The sequence below is a fragment of the Oncorhynchus mykiss genome, chromosome 24 (assembly GCF_013265735.2).
Source record: "Oncorhynchus mykiss isolate Arlee chromosome 24, USDA_OmykA_1.1, whole genome shotgun sequence".
Lineage (NCBI taxonomy): Eukaryota > Metazoa > Chordata > Actinopteri > Salmoniformes > Salmonidae > Oncorhynchus > Oncorhynchus mykiss.
The window spans coordinates 35,105,695-35,119,981 of record NC_048588.1 but is presented as its reverse complement, the minus strand read 5'-3'; the positions used below and the strand labels follow the sequence as shown (position 1 = coordinate 35,119,981).

At 45.3% G+C, this 14,287-nt stretch overlaps 1 protein-coding gene across 2 annotated transcripts in view; it reads left to right on the top strand.

The window, feature by feature from the left end:
* LOC110503425 (neprilysin-like) overlaps window positions 1-14,287 on the top strand; it is a 181,203-nt gene that overhangs the window by 137,157 nt on the left and 29,759 nt on the right. For both annotated transcript variants that reach the window (XM_036961850.1, XM_036961849.1), the window contains exons 7-10: window positions 545-663; window positions 4,814-4,882; window positions 8,810-8,944; window positions 10,204-10,305. In XM_036961850.1, the coding sequence (XP_036817745.1) occupies window positions 545-663; window positions 4,814-4,882; window positions 8,810-8,944; window positions 10,204-10,305 (425 nt within the window). The remainder of the gene's footprint in view (window positions 1-544; window positions 664-4,813; window positions 4,883-8,809; window positions 8,945-10,203; window positions 10,306-14,287) is intronic.

Genomic DNA, 14,287 nt, shown 5'->3' with positions numbered 1-14,287 from the left:
CCTCAAACCAATTATCTCCTCTCCTCAAACCAATTATCTTCTCTCCTCAAACCAATTATCTCCTCAAACCAAGTATCTCCTCTCCTCAAACCAATTATCTCCTCTCCTCAAACCAATTATCTTCTCTCCTCAAACCAAGTATCTCCTCTCCTCAAACCAAGTATCTCCTCTCCTCAAACCAATTATCTCCTCTCCTCAAACCAAGTATCTCCTCTCCTCAAACCAATCCTCTCCTCTCCTCAAACCAATTATCTCCTCTCCTCAAACCAATTATCTCCTCTCCTCAAACCAATCCTCTCCTCTCCTCAAACCAATTATCTCCTCTCCTCAAACCAATGATCTCCTCTCCTCAAACAAATGATCTCCTCTCCTCAAACCAAGTATCTCCTCTCCTCAAACCAATTATCTCCTCTCCTCAAACCAATTATCTCCTCTCCTCAAACCAATTATCTCCTCTCCTCAAACCAAGTATCTCCTCTCCTCAAACTAATTATCTCCTCTCTTCTCTTCTCCTCAAACCAATCCTCTCCTCTCTCCTACTTAGGGAACACATGGAAGTTGGAGGATGCCATAGCCAGACTAAATGAGAAATATGGAACTCAAGTCTTGGTTAATTTTTTTATCGGCACTGATGACAAAGACTCCAATTCACACATCATTCACGTAGGTGGCGTCACATGCACATACACTTGAACACACCTACACCCCATCACATGACTGTCACATGCACAGACACTTGAACACACCTACACCCCATCACATGACTGTCACATGCACAGACACTTGAACACACCTACACCCCATCACATGACTGTCACATGCACAGACACTTGAACACACCTACACCCCATCACATGACTGTCACATGCACAGACACTTGAACACACCTACACCCCATCACATGACTGTCACATGCACAGACACTTGAACACACCTACACCCCATCACATGACTGTCACATGCACAGACACTTGAACACACCTACACCCCATCACATGACTGTCACATGCACAGACACTTGAACACACCTACACCCCATCACATGACTGTCACATGCACAGACACTTGAACACACCTACACCCCATCACATGACTGTTACATGCACAGACACTTGAACACACCTACACCCCATCACATGACTGTCACATGCACAGACACTTGAACACACCTACACCCCATCACATGACTGTCACATGCACAGACACTTGAACACATCTACACCCCATCACATGACTGTCACATGCACAGACACTTGAACACACCTACACCCCATCACATGACTGTCACATGCACAGACACTTGAACACACCTACACCCCATCACATGACTGTCACATGCACAGACACTTGAACACACCTACACCCCATCACATGACTGTCACATGCACAGACACTTGAACACACCTACACCCCATCACATGACTGTCACATGCACAGACACTTGAACACACCTACACCCCATCACATGACTGTCACATGCACAGACACTTGAACACACCTACACCCCATCACATGACTGTCACATGCACAGACACTTGAACACACCTACACCCCATCACATGACTGTCACATGCACAGACACTTGAACACATCTACACCCCATCACATGACTGTCACATGCACATACACTTGAACACACCTACACCCCATCACATGACTGTCACATGCACATACACTTGAACACACCTACACCCCATCACATGACTGTCACATGTACAGACACTTGAACACACCTACACCCCATCACATGACTGTCACATGCACAGACACTTGAACACACCTACACCCCATCACATGACTGTCACATGCACATACACTTGAACACACCTACACCCCATCACATGACTGTCACATGTACAGACACTTGAACACACCTACACCCCATCACATGACTGTCACATGCACAGACACTTGAACACACCTACACCCCATCACATGACTGTCACATGCACAGACACTTGAACACACCTACACCCCATCACATGACTGTCACATGCACATACACTTGAACACACCTACACCCCATCACATGACTGTCACATGTACATACACTTGAACACACCTACACCCCATCACATGACTGTCACATGCACAGACACTTGAACACACCTACACCCCATCACATGACTGTCACATGCACAGACACTTGAACACACCTACACCCCATCACATGACTGTCACATGCACAGACACTTGAACACACCTACACCCCATCACATGACTGTCACATGCACAGACACTTGAACACATCTACACCCCATCACATGACTGTCACATGCACAGACACTATAGAAGGTCTACAGGCCTTTTTTTTCTTTTCACATTTGTTGTGTTACAAAGTGGGATTGGAATATACAGAACCAGTCAGAGGTTTGGACACATCTACTCATTCAAGGGTTTTCCTTTATTTGTTCTATTTCCTACATTGTAGAATAATAGTGAAGACATCAAAACTATGAAATAACACGTATGGAATCTTGTAGTGACCAAAAAAAAGGTGTTAAACAAATCAAAATATATTTTAGATTTTAGGTTCTTCAAAGTAGCCACCCTTTGCCTTGATGACAGCTTTGTAAACTTTTTTTTTTTGCCAAAAGGCAAAGTCTTATGTTTGGTGCAAATCCAACACATCACTGAGTAACTACCTCCCTATTTGCAAGCCTGGTGGTTGGCTGCATCATGGTATGGGTATGCTTGACATCGGCAAAGACCGAAGTTGTTCAGGATGAAAAGAAACTGGATGGAGCTAAGAACAGGCAAAATCCTAGCTTCAGTCTGCTTTAAACCAGACACTGGGAGAGGAGGCAGGTAGCCTAGTGGTTAGAGGAGGCAGGTAGCCTTGTGGTTAGAGGAGGTAGGTAGCCTAGTGGTTAGAGGAGGCAGGTAGCCTAGTGGTTAGAGGAGGCAGGTAGCCTAGTGGTTAGAGGAGGCAGGTAGCCTAGTGGTTAGAGGAGGCAGGTAGCCTAGTGGTTAGAGGAGGCAGGTAGCCTAGTGGTTAGAGGAGGCAGGTAGCCTAGTGGTTAGAGGAGGCAGGTAGCCTAGTGGTTAGAGGAGGCAGGTAGCCTAGTGGTTAGAGGATGGCAGGTAGTCTAGTGGTTAGAGGAGGCAGTTAGCCTAGTGGTTAGGAGGAGGCAGGTAGCCTAGTGGTTAGAGGAGGCAGGTAGCCTAGTGGTTAGAGGATGGCAGGTAGTCTAGTGGTTAGAGGAGGCAGTTAGCCTAGTGGTTAGAGGAGGCAGGTAGCCTAGTGGTTAGAGGAGGCAGGTAGCCTAGTGGTTAGAGGATGGCAGGTAGCCTAGTGGTTAGAGGAGGCAGTTAGCCTAGTGGTTAGAGGAGGCAGTTAGCCTAGTGGTTAGAGGAGGCAGGTAGCCTAGTGGTTAGAGGATGGCAGGTAGTCTAGTGGTTAGAGGAGGCAGTTAGCCTAGTGGTTAGAGTGTTGGGCCAGTAACCTAAAGGTTGTTAGTTCAAATACCTGAGCCAACAAAGTGAGACATCTCTCTGTGCCCTTGAGCAAGGCACTTAACCCTAATTAGCTCCAGGTGTGCTGTACTACTATGGCCGACCCTGTAAAATGACACATTTCACTGCTCCTATCTGGTGTATGTGACAATACTTTACTACACCTTGCAGCAGGACAATCATTTCCATCACAAAGCCAAATCTACACAGGATTTGCTTTGAAGAAAACAGAGGATGTTCCTGAGTGGCCAAGTTTAAATCTTTAACTTAAATCTGCTTGAAAGTCTATGGCAAGGCTTGAAGATGGCGGACTAGCCATGATCCCCAACACCTTGACAGAGCTTAAAGAATGTTGCAAAAGAATGATGGGCAAATATTACACAAAGCTCTTATGAGACGTGCCCAATAAGATTCACAGCTGTAATCCCTGCCAATGGTGTTAGTAACATGTGTTGACTCAGAGGGTGTGAATACTTATCTAATCAAGATATATTAGCGTTTTGTTTTTCGTTCATCTTATTTAAATTTGAATGATTTTCTCTTCTACTTTGACATTACATGTTGTTTTGTGTAGATCACAACAACAACAACAAAACAACAGTTCAATCCATTTTAACCTTAACTTTGTAACACAATAAAATGTTAACAAATCCAAGGGTGGTATACACATTGTACACACCATCACATGATAGACACATAAACACACCTGTACACCATCACATGATAGACACATAAACACACCTGTACACCATCACATGATAGACACATAAACACACCTGTACACCATTATATGATAGACACATAAACACCATCACATAATAGACACATAAACACACCTGTACACCATCACATGATAGACACATAAACACACCTGTACACCATCACATGATAGACACATAAACACACCTGTACCCCACCCCTGGGGCGGCAGGGTAGCCTAGTGGTTAGAGCGTTGGACTAGTAACCGGAAGGTTGCGAGTTCAAACCCCCGAGCTGACAAGGTACAAATCTGTCGTTCTGCCCCTGAACAGGCAGTTAACCCACTGTTCCCAGGCCGTCATTGAAAATAAGAATTTGTTCTTAACTGACTTGCCTGGTTAAAAAAAGGTAAAATAAATAAATAAAAATAAATATGATAGACACATAAACACCATCACATAATAAACACACCTGTACCCCATCACTTGTACCCCTTAACCCTCTCTCATAGTTAGGGATTTAGTGTACCTATTTGCCCAGTAAACTACCCTAAATCTAACCTAGGCAGTGTTAAGTATTCACACACTAATCTCTCTTTGTCTTTTACCTGCTGTTGAATGAATGGCTGCTTGTGTCCTGATTCTCTCTCCTCTGCCAGTTTGACCAGCAAACCAGCCTTGGTCTCTTATCCAGAGAGCATTATACCTGCACCGGGCCCTACGCAGAGGTAAGACTGTACCTGCTACACACGCATATTAATGATATCCAGTTCTCTGGCCGGGTCTGTGGAGGAAATTAGTTCCCTGGGTCTGTGGAGGAAATTAGTTCTCTGGGTCTGTGGAGGAAATTAGTTCCCTGGGTCTGTGGAGGAAATTAGTTCTCTGGGTCTGTGGAGGAAATTAGTTCTCTGGGTCTGTGGAGGAAATTAGTTCTCTGGGTCTGTGGAGGAAATTAGTTCTCTGGGTCTGTGGAGGAAATTAGTTCTCTGGGTCTGTGGAGGAAATTAGTTCTCTGGGTCTGTGGAGGAAATTAGTTCTCTGGGTCTGTGGAGGAAATGTGTTCTTTGGCCAGGTATGTCAGAGTCTGGGTTTCAAGGAAATTAGTTATCTGGCCAGGTATGTCAGAGTCTGGGTTTCAAGGAAATTAGTTATCTGGCCAGGTATGTCTGGGTTTCAAGGAAATTAGTTCTCTGGCCTGGTATGTCAAAGTCTGGGTTTCAAGGAAATTAGTTATCTGGCCGGGTATGGTGGAGATCTGGGTTTCAAGGAAATTAGTTATCTGGCCAGGTATGTCTGGGTTTCAAGGAAATGAGTTCTCTGGCCGGGTATGGTGGGGATCTGGGTTTCAAGGAAATTAGTTCTCTGGCCGGGTATGTCTGGGTTTCAAGGAAATGAGTTCTCTGGCCGGGTATGTCAGAGTCTGGGTTTCAACCCCATGTTGTTCTGATCACTGGTCCATCCACCCAGAACACACAATGACCCACTTCCGCAGTGGCTGCAAGCCCTCAGCATCAGTCTAGGATAAGATCACCATCCTCTCTAGGTAATTACGTTGGGTCCAAATCTCCAGCATGGTTTAATGAACATCCATAACTAGATGTGAAGAACTCTAAAGCTGATGAGATTTGAACCTGAATATTTTTGCTGTAGTTTATTGATTGAACTAATCATTAGCATTGACATGCTCTAATGAGTTTGTGTTAGTGTGGTTTAACACAGACCTCCAAATAAGCCTGTTTGTCTGAGGTCTCTGTTAGGAAGAAACTATAAACCACATTATGATCCATTTCCCCCTTAAACACCAATCTGATGTTTGGCCCACGGATAACCTGTGTTCCAACTTATCTAACTGTCAACGTGACTAGCTGGAGTGTGTGTGTGTGTGTGTGTGTGTGTGTGAGAGATGCCATCTGGAGCAATGTGATCATTAAAATAATGAAGTGAGATGACCGATTTGGTCGCAGCCCAACTCAAACCAGATGTGAGTGTTTGGGGTGGATATTATCTGGTATGGTTTCACCACTGATTTCTATTCTGAAAGGATTCTGTACTTGCCAAACTTGGCGTGGGGGGGATAGGTGTGTGTGTGTGTGTGTGTGTGTGTGTGTGTGTGTGTGTGTGTGTGTGTGTGTGTGTGTGTCATTGATTAGACAGATTATATTTTCATAGTGTTCTCTTCCTGTCTCTTAATACCAAACAGAGGATGATGTAGCCTAATATACAGTGCCTTTGCGAAAGTATTCGGCCCCCTTGAACTTTGCGACCTTTTGCCACATTTCAGGCTTCAAACATAAAGATATAAAACTGTATTTTTTTGTGAAGAATCAACAACAAGTGGGACACAATCATGAAGTAGAACGACATTTATTGGATATTTCAAACTTTTTTAACAAATCAAAAACTGAAAAATTGGGCGTGCAAAATTATTCAGCCCCTTTACTTTCAGTGCAGCAAACTCTCTCCAGAAGTTCAGTGGGGATCTCTGAATGATCCAATGTTGACCTAAATTACTAATGATGATAAATACAATCCACTTGTGTGTAATCAAGTCTCCGTATAAATGCACCTGCACTGTGATAGTCTCAGAGGTCCGTTAAAAGCGCAGAGAGCATCATGAAGAACAAGGAACACACCAGGCAGGTCCGAGATACTGTTGTGAAGAAGTTTAAAGCCGGATTTGGATACAAAAAGATTTCCCAAGCTTTAAACATCCCAAGGAGCACTGTGCAAGCGATAATATTGAAATGGAAGGAGTATCAGACCACTGCAAATCTACCAAGACCTGGCCGTCCCTCTAAACTTTCAGCTCATACAAGGAGAAGACTGATCAAAGATGCAGCCAAGAGGCCCATGATCACTCTGGATGAACTGCAGAGATCTACAGCTGAGGTGGGAGACTCTGTCCATAGGACAACAATCAGTCGTATATTGCACAAATCTGGCCTTTATGGAAGAGTGGCAAGAAGAAAGCCATTTCTTAAAGATATCCATAAAAAGTGTTGTTTAAAGTTTGCCACAAGCCAACTGGGAGACACACCAAACATGTGGAAGAAGGTGCTCTGGTCAGATGAAACCAAAATTGAACTTTTTGGCAACAATGCAAAACGTTATGTTTGGCGTAAAAGCAACACAGCTGAACACACCATCCCCACTGTCAAACATGGTGGTGGCAGCATCATGGTTTGGGCCTGCTTTTCTTCAGCAGGGACAGGGAAGATGGTTAAAATTGATGGGAAGATGGATGGAGCCAAATACAGGACCATTCTGGAAGAAAACCTGATGGAGTCTGCAAAAGACCTGAGACTGGGATGGAGATTTGTCTTCCAACAAGACAATGATCCAAAACATAAAGCAAAATCTACAATGGAATGGTTCAAAAATAAACATATCCAGGTGTTAGAATGGCCAAGTCAAAGTCCAGACCTGAATCCAATCGAGAATCTGTGGAAAGAACTGAAAACTGCTGTTCACAAATGCTCTCCATCCAACCTCACTAAGCTCGAGCTGTTTTGCAAGGAGGAATGGGAAAACATTTCAGTCTCTCGATGTGTAAAACTGATAGAGACATACCCCAAGCGACTTACAGCTGTAATCGCAGCAAAAGGTGGCGCTACAAAGTATTAACTTAAGGGGGCTGAATAATTTTGCACGCCCAATTTTTCAGTTTTTGATTTGTTAAAAAAGTTTGAAATATCCAATAAATGTTGTTCCACTTCATGATTGTGTCCCACTTGTTGTTGATTCTTCACAAAAAAATACAGTTTTATATCTTTATGTTTGAAGCCTGAAATGTGGCAAAAGGTCGCAAAGTTCAAGGGGGTCGAATACTTTCGCAAGGCACTGTACATCTCCAGTGATGTGAATACAGTATCTCTCATTCTTCCTCATCTACCAAACTACTTATGACAACTTTTTTCTGTTCTGATGTGAATACAGTATCTCTCATTGTATTTCCAGTGATGTGAATACAGTATCTCTCATTGTATTTCCAGGGATGTGAATACAGTATCTCTCATTGTATTTCCAGTGATGTGAATACAGCATCTCTCATTGTATTTCCAGTGATGTGAATACAGTATCTCTCATTGTATTTCCAGTGATGTGAATACAGTATCTCTCATTGTATTTCCAGTGATGTGAATACAGTATCTCTCATTGTATTTCCAGGGATGTGAATACAGTATCTCTCATTGTATTTCCAGGGATGTGAATACAGTATCTCTCATTGTATTTCCAGTGATGTGAATGCAGTATCTCTCATTGTATTTCCAGGGATGTGAATACAGTATCTCTCATTGTATTTCCAGTGATGTGAATACAGTATCTCTCATTGTATTTCCAGGGATGTGAATACAGTATCTCTCATTGTATTTCCAGTGATGTGAATACAGTATCTCTCATTGTATTTCCAGGGATGTGAATACAGTATCTCTCATTGTATTTCCAGGGATGTGAATACAGTATCTCTCATTGTATTTCCAGTGATGTGAATACAGTATCTCTCATTGTATCTCCAGTGATGTGAATACAGTATCTCTCATTCTTCATCATCTAGCCAACTACTTATGACTACTTTTTTTCTGTTGATACTACAATACATGTTTTTAATGTGTGTCTGTTTGTCTGTCTGTGTGTGTGTGTGTGTGTCCTCCCAGCCATGTAGAGCATATGAACAGTTCATGATAGACGTGGCCAGGTTGATCCGTACCGACCGCAGCCTAGAGGTCAACGAGACCCAAATCAGAGAGGAGGTCACCAGGGTCATTGAGCTGGAGAGGGAGATCGCCAACGTAAGTTCAACACTGCTGCTCTAGGAAAACCTGCTTTACATACCATCTGCTTTAGTTTCGTAACTTCAGCCCTTAACCTCCTCTCCATCACTGTGTTTATGAAGCCAGACTTCAGCCCTTAACCTCCTCTCCATCACTGTGTTTATGAAGCCAGACTTCAGCCCTTAACCTCCTCTCCATCACTGTGTTTATGAAGCCAGACTTCAGCCCTTAACCTCCTCTCCATCACTGTGTTTATGAAGCCAGACTTCAGCCCTTAACCTCCTCTCCATCACTGTGTTTATGAAGCCAGACTTCAGCCCTTAACCTCCTCTCCATCACTGTGTTTATGAAGCCAGACTTCAGCCCTTAACCTCCTCTCCATCACTGTGTTTATGAAGCCAGACTTCAGCCCTTAACCTCCTCTCCATCACTGTGTTTATGAAGCCAGACTTCAGCCCTTACCACCTCTCCATCTTACTAGTTGTTGCTTTAACCAATCGACGCTGGTTCTTACCAGTTGTGCTAACCAGGGGGTGCTGGTTCTTACCAGTTGTGTTAACCAGGGGGTGCTGGTTCTTACCAGTTGTGTCAACCAGGGGGTGCTGGTTCTTACCAGTTGTGTAAACCAGAGGGTGCTGGTTCTTACCAGTTGTGTAAACCAGGGGGTGCTGGTTCTTACCAGTTGTGTAAACCAGGGGGTGCTGGTTCTTACCAGTTGTGTCAACCAGGGGGTGCTGGTTCTTACCAGTTGTGTCAACCAGGGGGTGCTGGTGCTTACCAGTTGTGTCAACCAGGGGGTGCTGGTTCTTACCAGTTGTGTAAACCAGGGGATGCTGGTCCTTACCAGTTGCTGGGTTAAGCAAGCGCTGAGCCCATGGGCTCTTTCTTAACACATTTGTAGCAGATCCCTGTGTTTCCCATAGCTCAGTGCTACACTGCTGCTCTGGTACTGACATTTACAGGGTAGGGACCACTGGGCCTCCAAACATGCTGTTGTTGGTGTGTGTGTGTGTGTGTGTGTGTGTGTGTGTGTGTGTGTGTGTGTGTGTGTGTGTGTGTGTGTGTGTGTGTGTGTGTGTATTGAAAAACAGACATTTATGATGTGACCAGCGGTGCCTGTTTTTGACAATTGGACTCTGTGACAGCCAGAGGACAGATCGTCGAGCCAAATCTATTTAATGCTTTATTTGATATAGAGTTAATGGTTTTTGAGCTGAATTTTAAAATGGTGCTCTCTCTCCTTTCTCTCTCGCCCTCTTTCGCTGTCTCTCCCCCAGGCAACTGATACTCCAGAGGACCGTAACAACCCAGTTCTCCTCTACAACAAAATGGAGCTGGGTGTTCTCAATGCTAACTTCAGCCTGGAGGTCGACACACAAGTAAGAGACTCAATGTGTGTTGTCTGCTCTGTTAAGTATGTCTGATAAACCCCTCCTCTCAGGTGATGATAAACCCCTCCTCTCAGGTGTTGATGATAAACCCCTCCTCTCAGGTGTTGATGATAAACCCCTCCTCTCAGGTGATGATAAACCCCTCCTCTCAGGTGTTGATGATAAACCCCTCCTCTCAGGTGTTGATGATAAACCCCTCCTCTCAGGTGTTGATGATAAACCCCTCCTCTCAGGTGTTGATGATAAACCCCTCCTCTCAGGTGATGATAAACCCCTCCTCTCAGATGGTGATGATAAACCCCTCCTCTCAGATGGTGATGACAAACTCCTCCTGTCAGGTGATGATAAACCCCTCCTCTCAGATGGTGATGATAAACCCCTCCTGTCAGGTGATGACAACCCCCTCCTGTCAGGTGATGACATACCCCTCCTCTCAGGTGATGATAAACCCCTCCTCTCAGGTGATGATAAACCCCTCCTCTCAGGTGATGATAAACCCCTCCTCTCAGATGGTGATGATAAACCCCTCCTCTCAGATGGTTATGATATCCCCTCCTGTCAGGTGATGACAAACCCCTCCTGTCAGGTGATGACATACCCCTCCTCTCAGGTGATGATAAACCCCTCCTCTCAGATGGTGATGATAAACCCCTCCTCTCAGATGGTGATGATAAACCCCTCCTCTCAGATGGTGATGATAAATCCCTCCTCTCAGATGGTGATGATAAACCCCTCCTCTCAGATGGTGATGATAAACCCCTCCTCTCAGGTGATGATGATAAACCCCTCATCTCAGGTGATGATAAACCCCTCCTCTCAGATGGTGATGATTAACCCCTCCTCTCAGATGGTGATAAACCCCTCCTCTCAGGTGATGATAAACCCCTCCTCTCAGATGGTGAGGATTAACCCCTCCTCTCAGATGGTGATGATTAACCCCTCCTCTCAGATGGTGATGATTAACCCCTCCTCTCAGGTGATGATAAACCCCTCCTCTCAGATGGTGAGGATTAACCCCTCCTCTCAGATGGTGATGATTAACCCCTCCTCTCAGATGGTGATGATTAACCCCTCCTCTCAGGTGATGATTAACCCCTCCTCTCAGATGGTGATAAACCCCTCCTCTCAGATGGTGATGATTAACCCCTCCTCTCAGGTGATGATGATAAACCCCTCCTCTCAGATGGTGATAAACCCCTCCTCTCAGATGGTGATGATAAACCCCTCCTCTCAGATGATGATAAACCCCTCCTCTCAGGTGTTGATGGAAAAACCCCTCCTCTCAGATGATGATGATAAACCCCTCCTCTCAGATGGTGATGATAAACCCCTCCTCTCAGATGATGATAAACCCCTCCTCTCAGGTGTTGATGATAAACCCCTCCTCTCAGGTGTTGATGAAAAACCCCTCATCTCAGATGGTGATGATTAACCCCTCCTCTCAGATGGTGATGATAAACCCCTCCTCTCAGATGGTGATGATTAACCCCTCCTCTCAGATGGTGATGAAAAACCCCTCATCTCAGATGGTGATGATTAACCCCTCCTCTCAGATGGTGATGAAAAACCCCTCATCTCAGATGGTGATGATAAACCCCTCCTCTCAGATGGTGATGAAAAACCCCTCATCTCAGATGGTGATGATTAACCCCTCCTCTCAGATGGTGATGATTAACCCCTCCTCTCAGATGGTGATGATTAACCCCTCCTCTCAGATGGTGATGATTAACCCCTCCTCTCAGGTGTTGATGATAAACCCCTCCTCTCAGGTGTTGATGAAAAACCCCTCCTCTCAGGTGTTGATGAAAAACCCCTCCTCTCAGATGATGATAAACCCCTCCTCTCAGGTGTTGATGAAAAACCCCTCCTCTCAGATGATGATAAACCCCTCCTCTCAGGTGTTGATGATAAACCCCTCCTCTCAGGTGTTGATGAAAAACCCCTCATCTCAGATGATGATGATTAACCCCTCCTCTCAGGTGATGATTAACCCCTCCTCTCAGATGGTGATAAACCCCTCCTCTCAGATGGTGATGATAAACCCCTCCTCTCAGATGGTGATGATTAACCCCTCCTCTCAGATGGTGATGATAAACCCCTCCTCTCAGATGGTGATGATAAACCCCTCCTCTCAGATGGTGATGATTAACCCCTCCTCTCAGATGGTGATGATTAACCCCTCCTCTCAGATGGTGATGATAAACCCCTCCTCTCAGATGGTGATGATTAACCCCTCCTCTCAGATGGTGATGATAAACCCCTCCTCTCAGATGGTGATGATTAACCCCTCCTCTCAGATGGTGATGATTAACCCCTCCCCTCAGATGGTGATGATAAACCCCTCCTCTCAGATGGTGATGATAAACCCCTCCTGTCAGGTGATGACAAACCCCTCCTCTCAGATGATGATAAACCCCTCCTCTCAGGTGTTGATGATAAACCCCTCCTCTCAGGTGTTGATGGAAAAACCCCTCCTCTCAGATGATGATGATTAATCTCTCCTCTCAGATGGTGATGATAAACCCCTCCTGTCAGGTGATGACAACCCCCTCCTGTCAGGTGATGACATACCCCTCCTCTCAGGTGATGATAAACCCCTCCTCTCAGGTGATGATAAACCCCTCCTCTCAGGTGTTGATGATAAACCCCTCCTCTCAGGTGTTGATGATAAACCCCTCCTCTCAGGTGTTGATGATAAACCCCTCCTCTCAGGTGATGACAAACCCCTCCTGTCAGGTGATGATAAACCCCTCCTCTCAGGTGATGATAAACCCCTCCTCTCAGGTGATGATAAACCCCTCCTCTCAGGTGATGATAAACCCCTCCTCTCAGGTGATGATAAACCCCTCCTCTCAGGTGTTGATGATAAACCCCTCCTCTCAGGTGTTGATGATAAACCCCTCCTCTCAGGTGTTGATGATAAACCCCTCCTCTCAGGTGATGATAAACCCCTCCTCTCAGGTGTTGATGATAAACCCCTCCTCTCAGGTGTTGATGATAAACCCCTCCTCTCAGATGGTGATGATAAACCCCTCCTCTCAGATGGTGATGACAAACCCCTCCTGTCAGGTGATGATAAACCCCTCCTCTCAGATGGTGATGACAAACCCCTACTGTCAGGTGATGATAAACCCCTCCTCTCAGATGATGATAAACCCCTCCTCTCAGGTGATGACAACCCCGTCCTCTCAGATGATGATGACAAACCCCTCCTCCCAGATGATGATGACAAACCCCTCCTCTCAGGTGATGATGAACCCCTCCTCTCAGATGATGATGATAAACCCCTCCTCTCAGGTGATGATGAACCCCTCCTCTCAGATGGTGATGATAAACCCCTCCTGTCAGGTGATGATAAACCCCTCCTCTCAGGTTATGATAAACCCCTCCTCTCAGGTGATGATAAACCCCTCCTCTCAGGTGATGATAAACCCCTCCTCTCAGATGGTGATGATAAACCCCTCCTCTCAGATGGTGATGATAAACCCCTCCTCTCAGATGATGATAAACCCCTCCTGTCAGGTGATGATAAACCCCTTCTGCCAGGTGATGATAAACCCCTCCTCTCAGGTGATGATAATCCCCTCCTCTCAGATGGTGATGATAAACCCCTCCTCTCAGGTGATGATAAACCCCTCCTCTCAGATGGTGATGATAAACCCCTCCTCTCAGATGGTGATGATAAACCCCTCCTGTCAGGTGATGATAAACCCCTCCTCTCAGATGGTGATGATAAATCCCTCCTCTCAGATGGTGATGATAAACCCCTCCTCTCAGATGGTGATGATAAACCCCTCCTCTCAGGTGATGATGATAAACCCCTCATCTCAGGTGATGATAAACCCCTCCTCTCAGATGGTGATGATTAACCCCTCCTCTCAGATGGTGATGATTAACCCCTCCTCTCAGATGGTGATAAACCCCTCCTCTCAGATGGTGATGATAAACCCCTCCTCTCAGATGGTGATGA